Genomic DNA, 22,422 nt, shown 5'->3' with positions numbered 1-22,422 from the left:
AGATAGAGACTTAGCAGACATTTATTTAAATGACAATCTCTGAGATTATGACTTTAAAGCCTGATTAAAAGTGAAACCGGTTAATCGCTGCATCCCGAGTGTCAACGTGTAGTTTTATTGCATTGATTCTTTCCTACTGACACACACTTTCTGAGGCCCTGCATGTGCAACATATAATAAAGATGCACTTCTTCAGCTGTAGAGTATTGTACCCAGAGTGTTCTTACTGTAACAGAGACACATGTTCACCATGCACAGGGAATGGGAGCAGCAGGGGATCAACAGGGGCCAACAGGTCATTTTTCCTGTGGAGTCCCATAGCAGGTTAATCCCACCCTCACAGGGGGCGTTCAGGGATTGTCACCTCGGCTATCATAACACACGCGCACTGGTGCAGTATCAAATATACCCCACTCACAGGCATACATACACAAGATGCCTCACATGCTATCATCGACAGTCTGCACACTGATGCAACAACCATGAAACAGTCCCCTTGATTAATTAAAGGGGCTTTTACAGAATTTAATATAGAAATATAAAAAATGCTTTCTCTGGCATCTCCATGTTGAACGAGCCTAAGAAATAGCAGCTTTGAAAGAGCTTTCAGCTCACATGTAGCTGTGCACAGCTCGGCTTCTTCTGCCTATAGGAAGATGGCAGATTCAAGGAGGCGGAAAAAAAAGCGAACGAGCAAAAGACGAAAAGGGCAGAATGGAAATGTGGTGTTTTTTCTCTTTTCAGTTTTTTCCCCCCTTTAAGCTCCTGTCGAGGGCCCAGCGCATTCATAAAGAATTTACCATCCGGCTATTTTTAGACGGCGCAGTGAGAACTCGAGGCTGAGCAAACGTTTGAGAGAGTGATGGCCGAGAGTCGTGCTCAGTCGAGATGTTGTAGATTGTGGCTTTTTGTGGAAACTCAAGTCGTAAACTTTCACTGCCATATTAAACAGGCGGGTGCAAAGCTTCAGACATTACTTAATGCATGTTTGGTTATGTACAAAATGTCAATAAAAGCGTTTTCTTTAAATCTGCTTTTGTCGGTCTTCGGGTTCGGTTAGAAAAACGTCTGCAAAATTGATTTCCCGGTCAAATATTTAGTCTGGATTTGCATGTCAGCGGTATTTGCATAACAGGCTGGAGGTCCACTCATTCACAGATGCAGTAAACTGTTGCATAAAGAAGAGCTGTGTGAGTGTAAGCGCACATTGTGTAAGCGAGTATGTGGCTGATGGGACATAATATGGTGTAAAGAGTGTATCATTCAGACAGTCAAGACCACCCATATCCTTTTGGTGGCACTGAGGAAATCCTCCAGGGCGTCTCGGCCTTTTCAGTGCTCCTCTCCTGTTGTAGTGAATGTCATTCACTACTGTCCAAACACACACACACACACACACACACACACAGTGTACGCTCCATTGAAGGAGTAAGGGCACTGATGGGGCAGGTCTCGGACTGCAAACACACACACACACACACACACACACACACTGCACAGCACCATTGTACCTCATGGACAAGAGCTTACTTTGTCGAGGCAGAAGAGCAACCGATGTCAAAACAAGGATATGATGGCAGGCCCTGCTGCTTCTCTGTCCTTTTAGCCATGTATGCTAGCATACTGTATAGAAGAAGACAAGAGTTGGATGTAGCTAACATGAAGTTGCACATTTATTTCTGGACCATGTCTGAAGTTTGGGGATTTTGACCGTCGCTATCTTGGTTTTTTTAATTGGACAAGATGGTGGAAGTGAAGACAAATGATGGGCTAGCACTTGCTAAGTCGTCAGCTAACGCTCATGTTTGCTTGGTTAGCAAGGTGCATCTATACTTCATGCTAACTGTGATGCTAATAAGGATGCTAATGTTTTGGTTTTGAAAAACAAGAGCATACCAAATCCAACCAAAGGCTGAACAGGACATATTTCAGGTGACACTGCTCGCAACTTGTCAATCACTGTCAATCAGACTGTATTGAAGAGGAGTTGAAACTAGTGATTAACATTTACCGAGGTAATAAATCAAGTGAGACATAGGCTCATTTTGTCAATTGCTTCTGTGCAATCAAACTTCTTTTTGCAACCGGAGCAGTCGCCCCCTGCTGGCCGATAGAAAGAACGCAGGTTTAACTTCTGCATTGGCTCGACTTTTCCGACCTGGAGGCTACATCAACTTCTTGTACACAGTCCACGGTGAACACTGGAGTGGCCTCCTCTGGTGCATAATATGGGGTTCATTTTTCTGTCACTGTAATGTCTCGGACACAAACTCAGTATCGTTTTGGAGCCTTCTTTAATCTTTTAGCTGTCGTGGCCTTTTCTGCTCATGTGTCCTCCTGTATCTTGGGCTGCTGGAAACATAAACATAAGAAACACAGAGATGCCTCCATAAGATAAATTATTTACTGCACATGTACGTGCATTGTGACATTAAACATGCTCGTCTTAATGTACTGAATGCCATTGAAAGTAATTCTTCGTGACACTGAGGAGACCAACCAGGCCAGCTTGCACCGTCTATGTCACTAACCGTTTCTCCTTTTCTTCTCTTCCAGATCATGCCCCCTAGATAGCAGCCTCGTCCTCCTCTCCACTCCCCCTCCCTGCCCCTGGCCCCCCTCCTCTACCTTCCTGGTCCAGCACCATCACTGCCACCTGTGTCACAGCAGCCACCATGCCCCCCAGGAAGAGGACGCGGCCGGGCCTCGGCTTCCTGTGCTGCTTCGGCAGCAGCGAGCCCCCGGAGATCAACCTCAAGGACAGCGTTCCCCTGCAGCTGCTGGAGTTCAGCGCCCCCATGCCGCCTGCCGAGGAGCTGCACGCACGTTTCTCCGAACTTGTGGTGAGTCAATTCAACAATCAGTTAACCCATCTGTATTTATATACTTATGACTGAAATAAAGCGGGTTCAAGCTGGACTCTTTATAATATAAAGATATGTTTAAAGAAGGCGATCTTCATGGTTTAGCAACAGTCCCGAGTTGAAAGGATTTTGGACTGGTGGTAATGGAGTGTCCTATAAATTTGATGTGTTTGTGACTAAGCAATAGTTACCAGTGGCTTATTTTAGAACATCTTGTTATTGCTAAGACAGTTGGGCAAGTTATAAACCCTCAGCTGGTCGAAATGACGCCAAAAAATCTGATACTAACTGCTACGTTTAGAGCAATTTCCAAACGATTACTCTGACAAAGATGACCAAAAGGATTGAACGTTTGAAGCATTTATGAAACGGTGCAATACTGTCTTACATTAAATTGTTAATATTTTTATATCTAATTGTAAAAATTGTATTAATCCAGCACATAAGAAACTTTTTCTGATGCTGAAATATAATAAAAACTGAATTCAGAAAATACAAAACGCTAACTGACTCAGTTATGTGAGTTTACTGCCAGCACTTGCTATGGTATGACTTCAATCATGCTGTATGTTTTTTGTACTAGAATTACTAGCAGCGGTTTTTCAAGATACGTTACGCACACTGTGCTAAGTCACCCTCCAGAAATGCTGCACATGAAGTAAAATATATCCAGTTGGCTTAAGACAATACTTGGATAGATTGTAAACCGTGGAATTTTCTTTTTTTCTGTTTCCAAGCAGTCCAGTTTTTTTCCTTCCCTTCATTTGCGTCTTGTTAATTATCCCGACCAAACGGGATTAGGGACAGGAATTGGAAGGGATTGATTCTTGAGGAGGGCGTCTTGATGGTCGGATGAGACCACGCACCAAACCCCACAATCCACAAATTCAGAAGCTCATCTTTTCCACTACACGCAGACCACCTCTGTGCGTCTGTTCCCACCGTCCTCCTTGCAGAGATCACACTTGTTGGCAGAGTTTGTTGGACTGTAGTAGTGCCAGACTGGCCGGGCTGTGTTGGCATGTGCCCACGGTGTAGAGAGGGATCAGGGCACAGCTGTCAGGACGGAGGAGTCTGCTTTGGCTCTCAGCTGCCATGCAAGCTGGTTCTGGCTCTGCTGGAAGAACAGGGCTTTGCTGTTTCTGTTTCTATGTTTGCTTAGTTCCTGTCTCTTCGTCTGTTTCTGTCCTGTCTGTCTCCATCTCAGCGCCTTCTGTCGTTCTATCTCAACCTCACATTTCTCTCTTCCCCTGTCTCCGCCTTCCTCTCCCAGCAGTGTGCTCAGCAGCATGGCTGCAGGACTGCTTCTGGCACTGTCGCGTCTTAGTCTTGGGGAATGCTAAACTTCCCAGCCTGCAGGATATATCACTCCTCCAACTTTTAAAATTCATTCAGAAGATTAAGTGAAATTCCATTTGTGATAGGAAATTATTGACCGATATCAAGGCAGATGTTTTCCCAAGGTGATTTTTTTCCCCCATTTCTCCAGCTAATTGACCTGACGTGACCCCACATTTACGGCCCTGGCTCCTGGATAAGCTCTAGTAATGCACAAGCCATTAAACCTCAGGAGCTCCGCTATATTTATTGGGCAGATTAGAAAAAGACACAGTTGCCTCAAGCAGTATCCCTGCATGAAAATGACATGCAGCCCTTTGAGCTGTGTAATAACTAAAGTTTTGATCTGAAGCACCATCGAGCTGTTGGCACTGCTGATGCCCTATGTAGCCTCAAAATCATCAATACATGTGTCAGTATCTTTGCTTGTAATGAAGCTGACAGGCATGGCTCAGCTGAAGAAGAAGCAGACGCATCTGCTCCTTTCCTGACATCGAGCTGTCAACCCAGAAGACAAAGAGGATTTGGCATTTTGTCTTTGGATTTTAGCCCACCCACATGTTGTGGATAGATTATTCTTAAAACGCTTGTTGTACAGCTGCATCCGATGTTTGGTCGTTCATCAGCTTAGATGTTTTGGGGTAATGTTTTTTAAGGGCTAGACTATATTGTATTTATTGTGTTGCAGCATTAATGTAGCACTCAAAAGATTAGATGGATAGAATGAGCATTTATAGTCGTAGTTTAAGGATGTTGAAGGACCCCAGCCTTCTCAGAAAGTACAGACGGCTCTGCCCTTCCTTCTGAAGAGTGTCCATGTGTCGTCCAGCTGCAGCCCTAGATATTTGTAGGTCCTGACCACCTCCACCAACAGGAAACTAACAGGAAAAAAAACTTCTACTATCACATGTCCTGTGTTCTCCTTGGAGAAAAAGTCGGAAATCCAAAGATTTAAATCCTTTGGTTTTATGACGGCATCTCTTAGGCCTGACAATTTTTCTTTAAAGCTTTAAATCATCGACAGTGGCCATGGTTCTCATCATCCAATGTCTTCTGTCTTCACTTTTTGGGATCCAGCGAAGCACTGAAAACGTTTGTTTAAATGCTGACGATAACAGAAACTCTCAAATCCATCACATTGATGGGGACCCGTTTCACTGAACTCTTCCATAAAGCAGTGACTTTAGTGTTGTATCATTGGCAAAGCAGATGGTCAAACAGAGAGTCAGCAGCCCCGTGACACGACACAAATGCCACCATTCATCAAAACAACTCCCATAAGCTTTAATGTTAAAGGCTCCTCTTCATCTACATTAACACACATCTTGTCCTGCACCTTTAGCTTGTTGACCGTGTGACCAACCAACTATTCGTTTGCAGGCTTGATGACTCATGAGCAGCCCTGCAAACAGCATGTAACTGTCTGCAAATTTCTGATACACCTCTCATCATGATTACAAAAATCATGCTGCTGTTATTTTTAGACAAAAATGGATCTTAATATGTTTTCAGTTAGAATTTTAAATGTAATGCTAGAATACTGACAATGAAAAATGTTCCTGTTATCAGATCATTCTGCTTTGATTGGACCATTGCATGAACTAAGGATGGTCGTCTGGCCATTGGTTGCCACATGTGTTTTAGTGATCCTTCAGCCGGCATTCAAACATTTGACCAGCCGCCCGTACAACAGCAGTCACTCAGTCCTAACGCAGTGTTTGTAATGCTTAGACATGGAGAGCCAGTGCAGGGAGATGAGGAGCAATGCTCGAGGGGAAGACATAACATGGTGCGTTTCCATGGCAACAGGAGACAGAGATTATTGTTATGAGAGTGGAGGAGAATGAGACTCAGCGGAGCCTCTGGAGTGGGAGCGACAGATCTGGGCCAAACGGAGGAGTAAACCACCTCCACGTGTCTTCATGTCCACAATGGGGTCTTCCACTGTGTCGAGAGAAGAAGACAACACTCTACAACACTCCCTCAGGGGTTTTGTATTCAGTATTGTTGGCCAGAGTTACCAGAGCTGTAACTTTTGTCTTGATTGTTGCTTGGAAGCTTGATTGAAGCTGATTGTTGTATCCTAAGTATCTAGTCTGGCTGAATACCATCACGAGCACACAGCAAAGGTCTTGTCAGGTATTAATCCTCGGTTCCCTCATGTAAACACTACTTTGTCAAATGTTCAACAACTTATCCAAGAGGAAGCCTGGAGACTAAACCTGCTCCCATGTTCACTATAAACCCATATGAAAGCATTCTGTGCCAGTAACGACCTTGACACACTCATGCAAATGAACCTGGAAGCAATCGCCACTGATTTGGACACGTAGCGTAAACACCACATCAGACGAGCTAATGAACCGCATCCATTAAAGTGCACCAGCAGCTGGCTGCAGAATGTACAGATAGAAAATGTGCTGCAGTTCTCGGTTCTGTTTTATGAATCTGTGTGAATTTTTAAACAGTCATTTTCCATCAGTGCTTCGAGGCTTGCACGCATAGTTGATATCTAGGCCATGTGTGAAGTTTGGCAGTGCAATGTACAATGACAGCTTTGTTTATGTTTGTCAAGGCAATTCCCTGCTATTAACACCTTTTAATCAATGCTAAAGTGCTCTTATTTTTAAGTAATTTAAAAGTAACTACATCAATTATTTTGATGCCTGCGGGCATTTCGCACTCGTAGCCGTTTGCTGAACAAGAGGGCATTTTTCATCTCTTGAAAAAGAAGGTTTGAGGTTGTTTGGGGACAACTAGAATGCCATTTACAAGTTTCAGCTCATGGCTATGAACACAAAGCTTTTGCTGTTAAGGTGGCATATGGTCACAATGTGTCGACACATTTACAAGAGCCTTAACCCAAATACACTGAGCCCCTGCAACTCTGAGATGTGTTAAAAAAGAGTAAAGCAAACAGAAGAAGACAAACTGCAACACATTTGGAAACACTTGGGGAAGAGAATCTGCAGTGGAGTAGAATTTAATGCATGTTTAAATTATAATGTAGTCGCGCAAAAAGATGCCAGAATAAGCGTCTGTGTGGCATTGTTCTTTTTTCATACAGGTTGAAAACAGGGCTGCCCCCTTCGAAGCGGATCAGTCAAATCAATCGTTGAGACCTTTTAGGTTTTGGTTATTTTTTGCTTCGTTGTTGTACTCGTTGTAGCAATGCAACAAAAACAGCATGGCTACTCTCAAAATGACCCTTCAGCGTTAATCTCTGAAGAGGTTTTTAACGGGAGCCGAATTATCAACACACATCTCATTCTCTAAAACAAAGACACAGTGACTCAAACTGGTAAAACACTGAATAAGACATATTAAAAGTCAGTGTCTGTCAGACTCTCTTCAACAGGGCTTTGGATGCTGCGAGCTGAGCTAGCGCCAGCTTTAGCTCGGATAAAAAATAAGGTGAAGTGTAAAAGAAACTCGACAAGCATTTCAGGTACAACATCAAACTCATGTGATCTTTTATGGGAGTTAATTTTTTTTTAAACATGGACGGTATAAAAAGATGGACGACATGACAGCTCCCTAAAAGTGAAGCCAAACCCTCTCTGTCGCCCCCTGCTGACTGGCTGCAGTATAGCTCATAAAGCCCGCCTCCTCCATGTTAACAGATGGGACATGAGTCAAACTATCAAATCAAAATACACGTCAAATACATTTTTCTCAAACATGGTTTCTGTCATTATAGTTAGTTCTTATCATGCTGATTTATGTCCAAGTGTTCATTTTTCTGACAAGTTTACTTTTAATTAGTTATTTGATGTTATAAAAAGGGGGTGTGACCTCATGATTGACAGCTCTGTTTGATTCTCTTTTCGATGAGTTAAATGTGTGTTTTGGTTAGCGGAAGGGGCGGGACATGGTTACCGCTGCTCCACCCGCCGATTTCTACTGCGAAATAAGTAGACTGAGAGGTGGTGTCGTCCATGTTTTTATACAGTGTATTGTTTTTTTACAATTCAGCACCACACCAAATAGTCTTAACTTTCTACTTATAAACCAAATCTTATTAGACTGAGGACATTCTGAGTCCAGTTGCAAATAAAAGCTCTCCCCCACCTCTTCAAGAAATATGTTGTCACATTTCAAGACCCTTTCTGTCGCCCATCTCCTGAAGATGTTAGCTCACAGAGGATATGGTGTGCTGTGTATCAAGCCAAATTTCCTAAACTCAATCTACGAGGGCAACATCTGGCACGTACAGTCAGATCTGGCAGACATCAGATTAGTGTGTGTTCTCTCTGCTTTTCTCTTTGCCCTCTTTTTTCGATCTGCTTTGTCTGTTTGTCTCTGTCCCCATGTTTGAGCCTCATTCTTCCTCTCTCTGTCTCGTAATTTGGGACAGTTTTAATCCAACCACTCTGGGAAATGGTCCAGCTGTCCGGTGTCAGGCACGGCCTCTGTGTGCCGCAACCTTTATCTGTGATCTGTGTCCATTTTAGACACGATCCGACGCATTTGTTCCTTCCTGATGCTGATTCCCGTACCTCAACTCGTGTATCAAGACCAGGTATCAATCAGCTTCCATTGTGATAAAGACAATTGTACTCTTTAATTTTAACAGCTGTAGGCCTATACAACTAACCCTGTACGACTACAAGCATCGTCGTTTTACTGCTGGGATTTTTCAGCGCAAAATATTGCTGAATCAGTTATTCGCGGTGCTCTAAAGTATAATTCACAGTAATAGTAATAAATAAGTCCACGGTGGCAGAGTGCATCTTGCTATATATGCCACCTTTTGGAGAGGTGAAGAAGAACAAGTTTCAGGTTAAACAAGTAGATTTTTTTCAGGGCTAAAAGATTGCAGTTCTGGCGTATACTACAGGTGCTATTGGACCACTGTTTTAGCAGCATTATGTTCCCAAAGCCCTGATGGTAAAATTATACTTTCTTATTTGAAACCTCCACTTGTGTTTCCAGGAGAACCGGGCTCTTTTAAAACATAAATCCACTCCTAATGTTCCCTCCAGTAAGCCGGACGTGAATCAAAAATGTGTTGCATAACGAGAGAATGGAAATGTTCTCCGCCCTCTGAGCCACTGGGAGTGAGTTTCCTCCACAGTGCACGCCCTGGGATGCCCCATCTTTCCTTTCTATTTCCCCCCTCCTTCCTTTTGCTTTCGTCTAACTGGTGTAGCTTCCTACCTCTGTCGTACAGCTATCACTTACTGTCCTGAGCTAACCTTATCATGGAAGTGGTGAAGCCTTGTTTGGACTAGGGGAGAGGCGGGAGGTTAGTAGTGGCTACTGACCCTGACTCATCAAAGAGGGGATATTATGACTCATCTCAATGTTGCAGAGTGGTGTGAGCGCAGTGTGTGTGCGTGTGATGTGGTGATTTGTAACAGGGCGTAAATAAAGCGGTTAAAGCCATTCTGACCATAACTTAAGAATAAGTTGGTCTTTGACCTTTTCTTGGTTGTGGGAAATGATTCAGAGCCAGAACGCAGAAAACTCCAGGACTAGTTGTGAAGCAAGGCTTGGTGTAAAATGTGCACACACACACACACACACACACACACATACACACACACACACAGACACACACATTCTAACATTACCAATAGTGGATATCAGTCATCACCCACAAAGCATTGACCTCAATTTCAGCTCATTTTCAACCAACCAAATTGGAATAGAAAATGTTCTTTTAAGGTATTTTCCAATCATTGTATTGCAGTCTGTAATCATTGTGAGTGTTTGACTACAAAGACTTCCTTTTCTTCTTTCATATATTGGTAATTTTTCTTTAACTTTATCGATATTTCAGCATTTTTCCAATGCAATTATTGCTAATTTAATCACGGTTTATTTTTATTGAGAATAAATATTGTAACTTAATCAATCAATTTAGGGATAATGTATAGTGAGCAGGTTATATAGTGGAATGGAACCCCGACAGGGTGAGCAGGACCACGACGCGAAGCCGCCTATTACACAGCTACTTGCTTATGAAATCAATAATTTCACACAAAATACTGATTTGAAAATTATATTAATTTAAAAATTAACCTAGCGCTTTTACTCATACTAAATTGAGCTAACCTAATTGTTATTACTCACGTTAAAATGAGCTAAGCTAGCTGTTGTTACTCACATTACAATTAGCTCAGCGAGCTGTTTGCTAACCTATCTAATATTACTTGCATTACACTGAAACTGATGGTGTAATAATACACGGTTAACGGGACCGCAGGAATCAGCGCAGCACCTGATTGAGGTTTTCTGTCTCATCACTGTCAGAGTCTGTTCACATTTTCTTTTCCATTCACAGTCTTTGAACACCGTCGTGTTCCGTACTGTGTTTTGTTTAATGTTCACTTACTTTGTGTCTTTTAAGCTTTATTGTTTTCTCTCCGCTGTTTTCGTCTCTTTTCTATTTTTCCCTCTGTAAACAGACTGATGTCAAATCTGACTTCTTTCGGCGGATTGATATGACTACAGTTAGTCCTCTGGATTGTGTGATTAGAGCCACATCCCTAGCAATGGTCTATTCTTCATAGCAACGGTCTGAGAAATATCAGACCTCGGAATGCCGTAATTAACCAATCAGAATCAAGTTTTTAACACAGCCGTGTAATAATCAGAAGTAACTCAGCTGTAGGCACTTCTATCAAGCTGTGGAGTTTTAGCAAAAAAATGTTCTTTATTAAATTGTATAAAATATATTATAGTTTTATTAAAGCACGACAAACAGGGAATCTCCTAAATGTCCACTGTGGGCTTGGTGGTCCCCTGTTGGGGAATGTGTGACAACGCCAAGGTCCACTGTTGTATTTGTGCTCAAGTGCATACACACACACTGACACGCACACACACAATCTCACTGAAACTCGTTCGGGTCATTAATGGCAGCTACAGCTTCCTGTGGGTCCCCTGGAGGCCTCATATGACTTCCTGCCATCTTGCCTGTCTTTCCTCTGCCTTCCTGTCTCGCCCAGAGACTGCTGCAGGATATATATACACTGTATGTCCATCTGAGTCTGTGTGTGTGTGTGTGTGTGTGTGTGTCAGAGCCGTGCTAGACAAACCCTCTCAGCCAGTGCTTTAAGACTCTGTGAGAGGTAAAGACATTCACATCCACCCTGCAAATGCCACTTCATAGACGCACATGCTTGTGAAAGGAAGTCATTCTTGGACCACACATTTTCCCGTTCAGGCGAGCCTCACACATTCTCAATCAGCTGTCACACAGACACTCCCACTCCTCTGCCAGTCACTCACACCTACTCACTCACTGACCCCTTTTTTCTTCCTCGAATATCTGCGTTCGTTTTTCCTGCGTCAGTCTTTATCTCAAATGCACACAGCAACGTGCACACATTTCTCACACTGTTCTTGCCTCTCCACTCTGCTTTGCTACCCCACACCTCCACTCATCTCTGCTTCCATACGTTTCACCTGGTGTGGACGTGTAGTCTAAACAACAGTAGCGGATATTTAGGTTCTCCCACACTGCTCTGAGTTGACTCCCATGTTTCACTGCGACTACTCCCTTTCCCCTCCTTTGCACTCTTTCCATATGGTGTAGATAATTTTTTACGTCTCCTGCAGGCGTGTTATATCATCTGACTCCTGTTATGTCACAAAGATGAGTTTATATTAGCCATGATTGGTGGCTAATGTGTTCTGATATCCTTATCATCATAATCCCCGGGGGGTGTTACAGTACATTATGCATATGTGCCGTTTCAGAACTATAACTGACTCCTATATAACTTAATGTTAGAAAATACACTTAATTGTGTTGTGTATGTTCAAGGCTGTTATTGTCCCATTCCCTCCTCGCTCTCTTTCACCGCCCTTAAAATCAATTTCATGTTAAATATCTTCCCGGAGTATAAACGTTGTAAGTCTTTGTGACATTGTTCAGCTCCATTCGATGACTTGCTCCTCATAGTTGTTCAGTGTCAGTGAGGATACTGCAATCATCGGTTACATGAGTTTATATGGTGTGTAATACTTAATATATAAAACATTATCATTCGTCTCCTCTCAGTGTTCAAGAGCTCCTAAGTTGGGCTTACAGGAGGGAGGAAAAGTCCATTAAACTGAGAAAGGATTTCTTTTGTGTTTGTGAGACTACTTCATTTTTTGTAAACACTGTTTATTAGTTTTCTTTTGTCAGTAAAACTGACAAGGACAAACATTTTCTCCAGTTCTGAATGTCACAGCTCCACACCAGTTTTACCGGCACCTGGCGCTGATGCATTCTTCTTCTTTTGTTATTTAATGGTGGTTAGCAAACAGCTTTCAGAAGCGCTACAGCCACTGTGTAGCATTACAACCAGGCGCATGTCACATGAACTTTTTGACCTATTTCAATATCCAAAATGTATCCCGAATGCTAAGCTAGGCTAACTTTGTTAGCATGTACTTCCCAAATAATAATTTTTTATTCATATAACACCAAATAATTTACGAAGTTATCTCAAGACACTTTACAAACAGAGCAGGTCTAGACCGTACTCTAGCAACATTTGGCACAGAGGCAGAAAAACTTCCATTAACAGGCAGAAACCTCGAGCAGATCCAGACTCATGTTGAACAGAGATCTGCCTCGACTGGATGCGTCTCCATTTCAGTATTTAATGCTCACACATTAGTTTACTACTGATTTTCTCAGCTTATTTCCCATAGAAAGTAAATAAGTGTAATTCAAAAACCAGGTAAATTGCATTGTGACCTTTTTCATGAAGTGAATATGCAGCATCAACTGTTTGAGCTTCACATACAGAATGATGTTATATTTATTGGAGGCTAAATGTGTTAATCAAGAATGATTTTTCGGAAATCTTGCTCTCTAAGCTCCCTCTTCACCAGATGTCTCCCAAGCCCAAACAGGAAATTGATTGACAGGGTGAAATTACAGCTATATCTCCCACCCTTTCTTAAATTTGTAACATCATTTGATTGGCAGATCTGGAGGAAATACAAAAGAAAAGGCCCTAGGTTTGTATTTTCCCCTCTCTAGCAGCAGGTGTAACAATATTAGCTTTGGTTTATGTGAATCCCCAACCGGAGCACGCTGCCGAAGGAGACGGGGGCACATCAAGAGGAGGTTTTACGCAGCAGAATGGAAAGTGGTTCAGTTTTGTTTTGGAAGACTAAGAGGGACTGGGTGTTTCTCGGGTGTTGTTGTGGTTGTGAATAGAAACCATGTGACACGGATGTGGTGTTGGAGCGAGTTTTAATGGCCCGGGTGATGGAAGAAAATGGTGGGATGTTGCATAACTGGAAAGTGAAAAGTCATCTGGCTGCCGTGACATTAACATTCCTTCAACAACTCAATTTCTCTACCCAACTTCATCTCTGTTTTATCACTTCTACCCAGCAATAACGCAATAAAGTCCATGTTTCTAAATCTCAACATATATAACCATATAACCACCATATGTGTGACATACAGGATGTCACCTGGTTCAGCCCTCTAACACCAGCATGGACGTCACCTCATTCACAGAGAACATGTGGAGATATGTGTGAAACAGCACTTTGTAAAAAATTAGCTTTACAAATTGACTGTGTGACTATGTAATTTAACATTTCTATCATGCTCAAAATGTTTGCCTAATATGTGTGGTGGAAGAAGAGTAAGCCTGTGATGATGACAACTCTCGAACTCAAGCAATAAACAGATTATATTTACACCACCAGATGAGCAGACACATCTGCATGTTTCTCTCTGTGTTCCTGTGATTAGTTTTTCTTTCATTAGTTTTTAAAGTTTTCATAAAGGTTTTTAAAACAAAATCTCCCCCCAGCCTGCGCTCTGCAAATGTTAAATTTCCCTGCACATGAGCTCTGCTAACCGTAAGCATAAGTATTACAAGAACCAGAACAAGATGCAACTGTTCACGGAAACTCACTGAAGGAGGCATACCCTGAGCGTTCTCTGTAACAGTAGCTGCGCTGTGTGCATGTTTACAGGCAGGAAAACATAGACTGCTTGTGTGCTATGTGTTCTACTCTTATGTCACACCAGACACACTTATCTTGTTGATTAACCATGAAAAAAAAAGAACCGTTTTTCTTTTCTATAAAGCTGCAAAAAAGATCAGTTTGAGCGAATTTGCCTAACTTGACATCCCTGCTCCTGCAATGCACGCTCCTTGATGTTGATGCTGAAACAATATATTCCGCAGCCCTAATAAGCCCTTAACTTATCTGCCACTCTTTCCCTTTGTCTTCTTCCTTCTGCCATAAACTAAAGGATTGTGCGGCTTTTTGCGCCCTCTAAACTCGTTCAAAGACACAAAAAGCCTCATTCTCATTCATTCAATTTGTGGCGCTATCAGCGGCCGCAATTCACTCTTCGTGAATTCCCCCCTTGGACTCTTATGTGAAACCCTCTGTAATCAATTTATTTCTAAGTGGAGCGCTTGTGCAGCTTTCTCCCCTTAACTGTTGAACAGGGTTGTCTCAGACACCTAAATCTTCATTTTCATTGCTGACGTTCTCACGTAACACCCCTCTATATAAGCTTCTAATTTGAGAGGCCTGCTGTGGAGTGCTGCAGGGAGACTCAGAAGTACAGTAGAGAAAGCAAGAAGGAGCATGGAGATCAGCCGCCGGGCTCAGCTCCCATCTGGTTCAAATCCAGGGGTCTTATTCTCACTGATTTCCCCACCAGCTCCCAGCATCAGCTCCTCCAAACAGCAGCAGCTTGGACAGCAGGGCTTTGACCCAGGAAGCAGGCGGCGGGCCAGAGACAAACTGGCTTCTCCGCCTCAGTTTCTAAGCCTGGGGATGTGGAGAGAGGATCGCGGTCCAACCCAGAGCTGAAATCTGTAAAGATTGAAGGGAGTCAGAGGTTGGGTGTTTAGCCGCCAGAAGATGGCTTGTTTTCTGCTTGACACTCAAGAGCACAGAAGGGTCGGTCGTAACAGCAGCACGCATTTATTGTTGCTGGTAATGTGGCCCCTGGAGGATCAGCTCTGGGTGTGAGTCACAGCTAATCATTGAACCCACGTTGCTGGGATAAAAAGAGATTCTAAAGCTTCTCTCTGGTTTCTATCTGCGTTAGACCCCCTTGAAGTTCACACCCTTCACATTTTTCCTCTTTTGCCAAAGCTACAATAATGCTGCTGCTGCTGGTTATCCCACTGAAAGGACTTGGTAAGAGATGATGTCATTCCTCCTAGTGTCGGATGCTAGGAATGTGGGCCACCTCAACCCACCCCGTCCAGCTGAATGGATGAAAACAAACCATGTGAATCTACTGGCCTGCTTTAAGGGGGCCCACCTCTGGCACCGGTAGCCATCTTCACTCTGGGGGGCCCGGGAGGCCCGGCACTTCTGGCTGACATCATGGTAGCAGAACCATTATGATGAGATTAGTTTGAGCTTGAGCACAAAGCCTTTGCGCTATAGAATGTAATTCCTGCTCCTGTTTTTCGGGCTTATCCATTTTATTTTAGAATTGCACTGCCCCTTCCTCTCTCTGCCGTCACCGCATTCAGTGTCTCTCTCTTTTTGCCTCCTGCATCCACCTCTCCAACCTGATCCGTCCATCTCTTTCTTACAAGACTTTACTTTTCCTCCCTGGCACACACAGACTCATTTCCTGGCCTCATATGCATTTCAAAAGGTGCAGGAGGCTCCTTGTACCAAGCTGAAGAACTGAGCAGAGCGACAGGGTGAATATTAAAACACTCCTCTGTAGTCGGTGGCGACCAGACCTCCGTCACACAGAATCAAATGTCACTGCGCACACGTGACTCCCGCAGCGATCTGCTGTCACTGCTAAAGTGTTCAGCCCTGCATTATTGGGACTCCAAGATTAATCGATCATCACTAAACTGGGAAATAAGTACAACTAAATAATGTTCAAATATATTGACATTTGGATTGATTAAAACCCTTATTCTGACATCACAGGAGTAGGGCTACAGCTTATTATTCAGCCCAAAGCCTGATCTTTGCTTGAACCTGACCAAACTGTTATTGTTTTGAAACAAAAGGCTTCAGTTTGGTTTGGAGGAACAGGAACCAACCTTTAAGTTTAGGAAAAGATGCTGGTTTGGGATAAAATAATCTGTCTGTGTTATATTGTGGTTTCACAGGGGACACAGTGGTCTGGTGGTCGAAGGAGAAACAGCTTCACTGTGACAGTCATTGAGTCTGCAGTGTACACTGCAACGCTCTGCAAAGCAGGCCCATTTGGTTGATATAGTTTGTTTGTGAGTCGGGAGTTTCTATTGTTATAGGGACAGCAAACCCACAGGGATTGTATCCTAAGATATGGGGTGATTATTCTCTCCCTGTCATTACTGTATACTGTGGAGGATGTTCTGTTTCTTAATCGTTGTTTTTCTGATTCCTGACGTGCTTTAAGAACATAATATAAAACCTGTAACCTATAAAAACAGAATGGTAGGCAGAACTGCTTCTAAATTAACACTGTCTTAATATAACCGTCTCCCATCTCGTTGCAGGATGAGCTGGACCTGACAGATAAGAACAGGGAGGCCATGTTTGCTCTTCCTGATGAGAAGAAATGGCAGATCTACTGCAGCAAGAAGAAGGTGAGTTGGTCTCTGCTGTACTTCGCTGTACATCAGCTCCAATCTCTGGCTGGCCCTCAGCTGACTGGCTGCCTGAACCCACAGTTCAGAGCCAAACTGTCTGCAGCGAATGTTGTCGAAGGGGCTTTTCTTACCAGAACTAATTTTCTCATTTCTGCATTGACGTAAACATATGCACATATTACGCCAACACGTGATTTTTTGCAGGCAATACTATGCATGCACATGTGTGTGTTGTTAACACACATGTAAACAGCACAGAGTGCACAAATGCATCCTCCCAACCTCTGTCACAAGACCCTCAATCTCCACATCTCCCTCCCCCACTGGAGCGAGCAATTTCCTTGTGCTGCTTAAGAATTGTCAACATACCGTGGAAGCAGTAGGAGATTCTGGTCAGCCCTCTCGCTCACCCCTTTCCCCTCGCCAAAACATCTCTCGATCTCTTCATACCCTTCAGCCTGTCTCTCCACAACTCTGCTCTCACTTTGTGGTCAGTGTTCACCTGGAGATGGCATTGTGCTCGGAGAAACATGGGAATTGAGACCCCCTCTCTCACTCAAAAGCAAATTGAATAAATAGTCATAAACCCTCCCCCGTGTCTCTTTGCTAATTTGTTTTTTGGCGGAGGGTTTAGTGCTGGAAGCAGGACGAGGCTGTGACCCCTCCCTCCTCTTTCCAAGGCATGCAGGCTCAGCTTAGCTGATATGATGGGCTCTGACAACCTCTTTAAAAAGGAGTAAACATACACCACTCTGTGTTTGTGCATGTGTGTGTGTGTGTGTGTGTGTGTGTGTGTGTGTGTGTGTGAGCACCTGCATGTGCAAAAATGTGTACTTGTATTTAAGCCAGTATTGAGTTACAAGGAAAAAGAAGAGCAGTGGAAGTGTGGTGTGTTTAGAGGGATGTCAAGGCGAGGATGGAAGCTGGAGCGGCACATGAGTTTACAATGAAAGGCAATCTGTGTAAAAATAATACACGAGGAGGAAATAATCTCTGTCCTCAAACATTATGATAACCAAACGGCATGCAGTTTGCTGTACCCCTCGGATACAGTGCATAGTATCAAAGGGGATTGCATTGTTGGCAGAATTAGCATTTGCACATGTGAACCCACATAAAAGGTTCACGTTCAACAACACTCCAATATCAGATATTGAATGTCTCACTGAGGAGACCACAGACGTTTATGAGGACTCTTTGTACTGTTGTAGAAATAGTGGAAACTAAAAATTGGCAGCAGCCTGGACATGTTGGAACCAAAATGGTTTGCCGTGCGCGCCTAAGCCGGGTTCAGGGGTAGGATATATTACTTTGTCGTTCCTCCCCCATCTCCCCCAGTCAGAAATCATTTCCTCTGCGAGGCTAAGGTGAAAAAAAACAGCTGCGTGTCCACGCCAGGAAACGGAGAGCAAAACCGGGGTAACAGCGAACAGCGGAAAGCCGGAGGAAAAACCAAACAAACCCCTCATTCATGGATAGAGGCGGCGTAATGGAGAACGAGGAAAAAAACAACTGGCGCACAATATTGGATAATAACCTGCATGTCTGTGTGTGCACATGCAGGCAGGAGAGCATGAACACTGTCCTCACGTGCACACCCACACAGACATGAAGAACCACATATGGAGGAAAGAGTTTAGGTTATTCAGACATTACCCGCATGCACACACAGAAGTGCCCTGTGTGCCTCCGAGTTACAGCAGCACAGTGATTTGAATGGAGAGAGCAGAGGACAGCAGAGTTTCCCTCAGCTGGTTCTGTCCGCGACAGACACTGCTCCCCTTGTTTCCTCCAGCCAAGCGACGGCTCCAGTTGTTGTGGTTAGATAACACTTGGAGGGATCCACTGAGGGCACGACAAAGGGACAAACCAACTTTGTTCACCTGCTAAACAAACTGGAAAACACACTTACCCCAAACCACTTCAGCTCTGACATTTCTGTTTGTTAGCTGCCCAGTGGAAACAAAATATTCTCACTGTAATGATTTTTTGTTTTTACATTAACTTCAAAGGTTTTATAAGCAGGATTTGTCCTTGCATTATGCCAACAACACATTCAAACTGGGCCCCTTCTCCTGGGCTCGTTGTCACAAGAAGCTCACTCTCACTCTCACTCGAGAACACGCCCACCCCGCCGAGCTAACACCGACAGTTTCACGGTTACCTTTGCGCTAGCATGCTAAGCGCCAGTTAGCTTGTCCTACCCGGTTTGAGGCTCCTACCTGTCCGACAGAAAGAAGGCCAACTCTGCATCGCTCTGTCGCCATCTTCGTCGGCCTGAATGGGGCCCAGTTGCTAATTTGAACCGCTCCCACACTCACCTGTACGCTGTGATCGGCTCAGGGAACCACGACAGCGCCCCTCCTGAAAACGTCCCGTGCAAAGCGAAACAACAGAATAGATGCAGAGGGAAGGGTCTCACAAGGGTCTGCACACACACTCACCAACACACATGTATAGAGGCCCATAAGTGATGATTTATATTTCTGTATTTGTAAAAGCCTATTTTATTTTTCTCGGAAAGTCCTACTTATTATACTTTTTAATGAACTAAATGTTTCTCAGTTGTTTGAAGAATATCGTATGATTAATAAAACACCAAAGCCTGTAGGGATGATTCAGATAATCACATAAGCAGACCCAGAGTTGACTCGTCATCTCTCTGTTCATTCATTTTCTTTGCTTGCATCATTGTACACAGAGCAATGTGCAAGAGGTTTTAGGTTACATTTCTTCGCTGTTCTTTATTTATAAACGCTGAATGAAGCCGTTTCATGTTAAAGACATTTTGCTGGGGGTTTTTGGAGCTGCAGCTGAGCTGCCTCTAACTTAAACTCAGCTTATTTGTCACATTTGATTTCTGGTTGAAAGATACAGTTAACCTGACAGTGACTCGGCTTAAAGCAATAAGAAAGTAATCGGCTGGTAATGTTTTAATGTCCGTCAGGCAGCTGGCCACTTAGGGAGAACTTAGTAAATCCTGAGACTTATGTTGACCCTTACAGGAGTTTGTTTTTGGTGTACAGAACTGGAAAAAAGAACAAACCGTCAAACTTCTAATTGAACTCTAAAGGACAGCTCTAATTTTAAACATTACAGATTCTAGTTCAGACGCAGAGTTTTCAACAGAACAGCTAAGATGTGTTCAGTTGGTCATTCTGCAATGCCTTCTTTGAATCTTGATATTCGCTTAGAAAGTTTTAATTCCATCGATATTATTGAGACATCTGAGAACATGCTAGAACATGTGAGACAGCCGCGGTAATGCAGATTTCTTTCCCATCAAAATTTAGTTTTAATAACCAAATATCGTTTTTTTTGGGTTATATATTGAAATTTAGAATATCCGTTGACAGCCCAAACTTGGCACTAATTTTATCTACCTACATCTGTCTTTTATCGTAGCCTGGCTGCCTAAAATAGCTGCCAGCTGCTGCTGGATCAGATTTAACAAGCACCGAGGCAAAATCATAAAATACATGTTCCTGCTGTGCCGAAACACTGAACTAAAAGAGGCTTAAATGCACCATAGAGCTGCTGAGTTAGTTAGCATTTCTATGTTGGTTAGTCTAATGAATTTCTTTTCACATTACACAGAATAATTTGATTCAGTGTTGAGGTAAAACTATAAAGTACTATCTTATAAATAAACCCTAACATTGATTCTGTTTCTTCCAGAACATGTGAGTTAGATGCTCACTAGCCTGAATGACTTTTACAATTAAAGCAGCTTTTTTCTTCTTTTTATTCAAACATGAAAATTCAAATTCAGTATTTTGGTTTCAGTCGAGCAGTTGAAGTTTACGCGAGGGTGTTCTTCTTCCAGCGTCGAGCTCATACCAGTCAGCAGTGATGTAAGGGAATCGGTGTAAATATGGTCTCTGTGTACCATGACTAACTTGAACATCTTGTTGAGGCCTTCAGGCTTTACATAAGCTAACCGTATCTGCACCTCTGATCTCAGCCACCCAGTCAGCCATAGCCGGGGGTGTTGGCTAGCTATCTGTGTGTGTGTGTGTGTGTGTGTGTGTGAGTGTTTGTGATTGTGTTTGTATTTGTGTGTCTGTGTGAGACAAAGAGAGAGTGGACTTTATTCTCCGAACGCTTGGGAATGAAGGGATGGCTCGTATACATGTTTAGCGTGCAAGTGAAGAAGAGGTAGCAGAGTAAGTGTGTGTGTTTGGTGTGTGTGTCTGTGTGTGTGTACACTTGCATTTTAAAGCATGACTTGCGTCCAGCAGCCCCCAGGTAGGGAACACGATGTAACATCTAATTGCTCCTGATAATCGTTCAGTGCTGGGAGCCAAACAGGGTCTCCTGACTCCCATTAGTAGCGCTGCGCTGACACACGCACACACTCACACTGTGTTTGCAGACCACCATCACACAATATGGCCCTTTATCAGCGGCAACACACTGACAAAACAAGCACTGATCCACGATCCACTGTCCTCAATCTCTAAAAATAGGATCTTCTGTTTATCAGGTCTGCTCTCCAAAATCACCCGACTACACTCTCAGAGTCTGTGAAAGATGAGGACCATTTCTTCACATGCACTGGCCAAAGGAACCATATGCACCCAAACATACTACTCCGACTGACGTGGCAGCAGCTGATGTTTTACATTATTAGCCATGTGTGCTTTATCCACATCACTTAAACTAATTTGACCCCAGGCGAAGATCTCTGCCCGAGCGTGTGCTGAAACGTGGGTTATGTCAGCTACCTGTAACAGGCAGCAAATGTTACATAATCTTGCAGAATTCAATATCCTGTCCATTTCCTGCCTCTCTAGGTGAGATTTTATATCCCGGCTTCCATAGATAAATATTCCCCGCTGAGACATTGGCTCTTTGGAATGTCCGACAATCCCCCCCGTTGCACAAACGGGAACATATTGTGGTGACAGCTGGAGCAGAGTATGGAGAAAGTATTGACTTATACATGTATTCTTAAACGACAGCTTGCAATGTGTCTTGATTGTGTCTTGGTGCAGTTATGCCTTGTGTGTCAGGGTAAATCACACATTTACATGATCAAACTTGAGCTCATTTGAGATGCCAAGCAGAGCAGAATGTGGACCTGGAGTGGTGAGGAAACTAGTCTTTGCTTTGATCTGCAATCGAACAGATATGTGATATCGAAGCAACAACTGCACTGAATTAATTTATCTAAAGCTTTTGTACTTCTTCCCTAATCTCTATTTAGAGATCAAGCATTAAAATGCAGAGCAAAAGGTGCAGAACGTATTCCGCCATGATACCATCCCGGCTCCTGTCAGCGGTCAACTGGTGGTGATTTAGCTTTTAAAGATCTCTATAAACAGAAATCTTCAGGTAACAATCTCTTCTTATATGTTCCTATCTTAACCGCGACTCCACTTTTGCTTCTCAAGTTGCTAGCTGGACTGCAAACACCGCAGCGCACAGAAGAGGAAGCCTAAGCCGGAAGTCCTGAATCGCTAACCGCTGTCCGCAATGGAAGCCCCGAAATGTTGGTCGTCACTCCTAGAGGCTATAATCATCAGATGATATCCAATATATCAGACTCTTCTTTTTGTGTGGTCTTTGATAACAAGGATAAAGTACATTTTAGAGAGCCAGAGTTATAATGTGCTGTTCAGTGCAAAATGTTAAAAGCAGTAAAAACTACACAGGCGGCAAAACACACATTT

At 43.3% G+C, this 22,422-nt stretch overlaps 1 protein-coding gene across 4 annotated transcripts in view; it reads left to right on the top strand.

Annotated features, from left to right (window-relative positions):
* daam2 (dishevelled associated activator of morphogenesis 2) overlaps window positions 1-22,422 on the top strand; it is a 129,873-nt gene that overhangs the window by 41,758 nt on the left and 65,693 nt on the right. For all 4 annotated transcript variants that reach the window (XM_069661321.1, XM_069661319.1, XM_069661320.1 and 1 more), the window contains exons 2-3: window positions 2,557-2,843; window positions 16,655-16,744. In XM_069661321.1, the coding sequence (XP_069517422.1) occupies window positions 2,676-2,843; window positions 16,655-16,744 (258 nt within the window). In that variant the 5' untranslated portion in view covers window positions 2,557-2,675. The remainder of the gene's footprint in view (window positions 1-2,556; window positions 2,844-16,654; window positions 16,745-22,422) is intronic.

The sequence above is a fragment of the Semicossyphus pulcher genome, unplaced genomic scaffold (genome assembly GCF_022749685.1).
Source record: "Semicossyphus pulcher isolate SPU_LCO1_2020_fin unplaced genomic scaffold, fSemPul1.0.p SCAF_14, whole genome shotgun sequence".
Taxonomy (NCBI): domain Eukaryota; kingdom Metazoa; phylum Chordata; class Actinopteri; order Labriformes; family Labridae; genus Semicossyphus; species Semicossyphus pulcher.
This window is presented reverse-complemented; position numbering and strand designations above follow the sequence as displayed.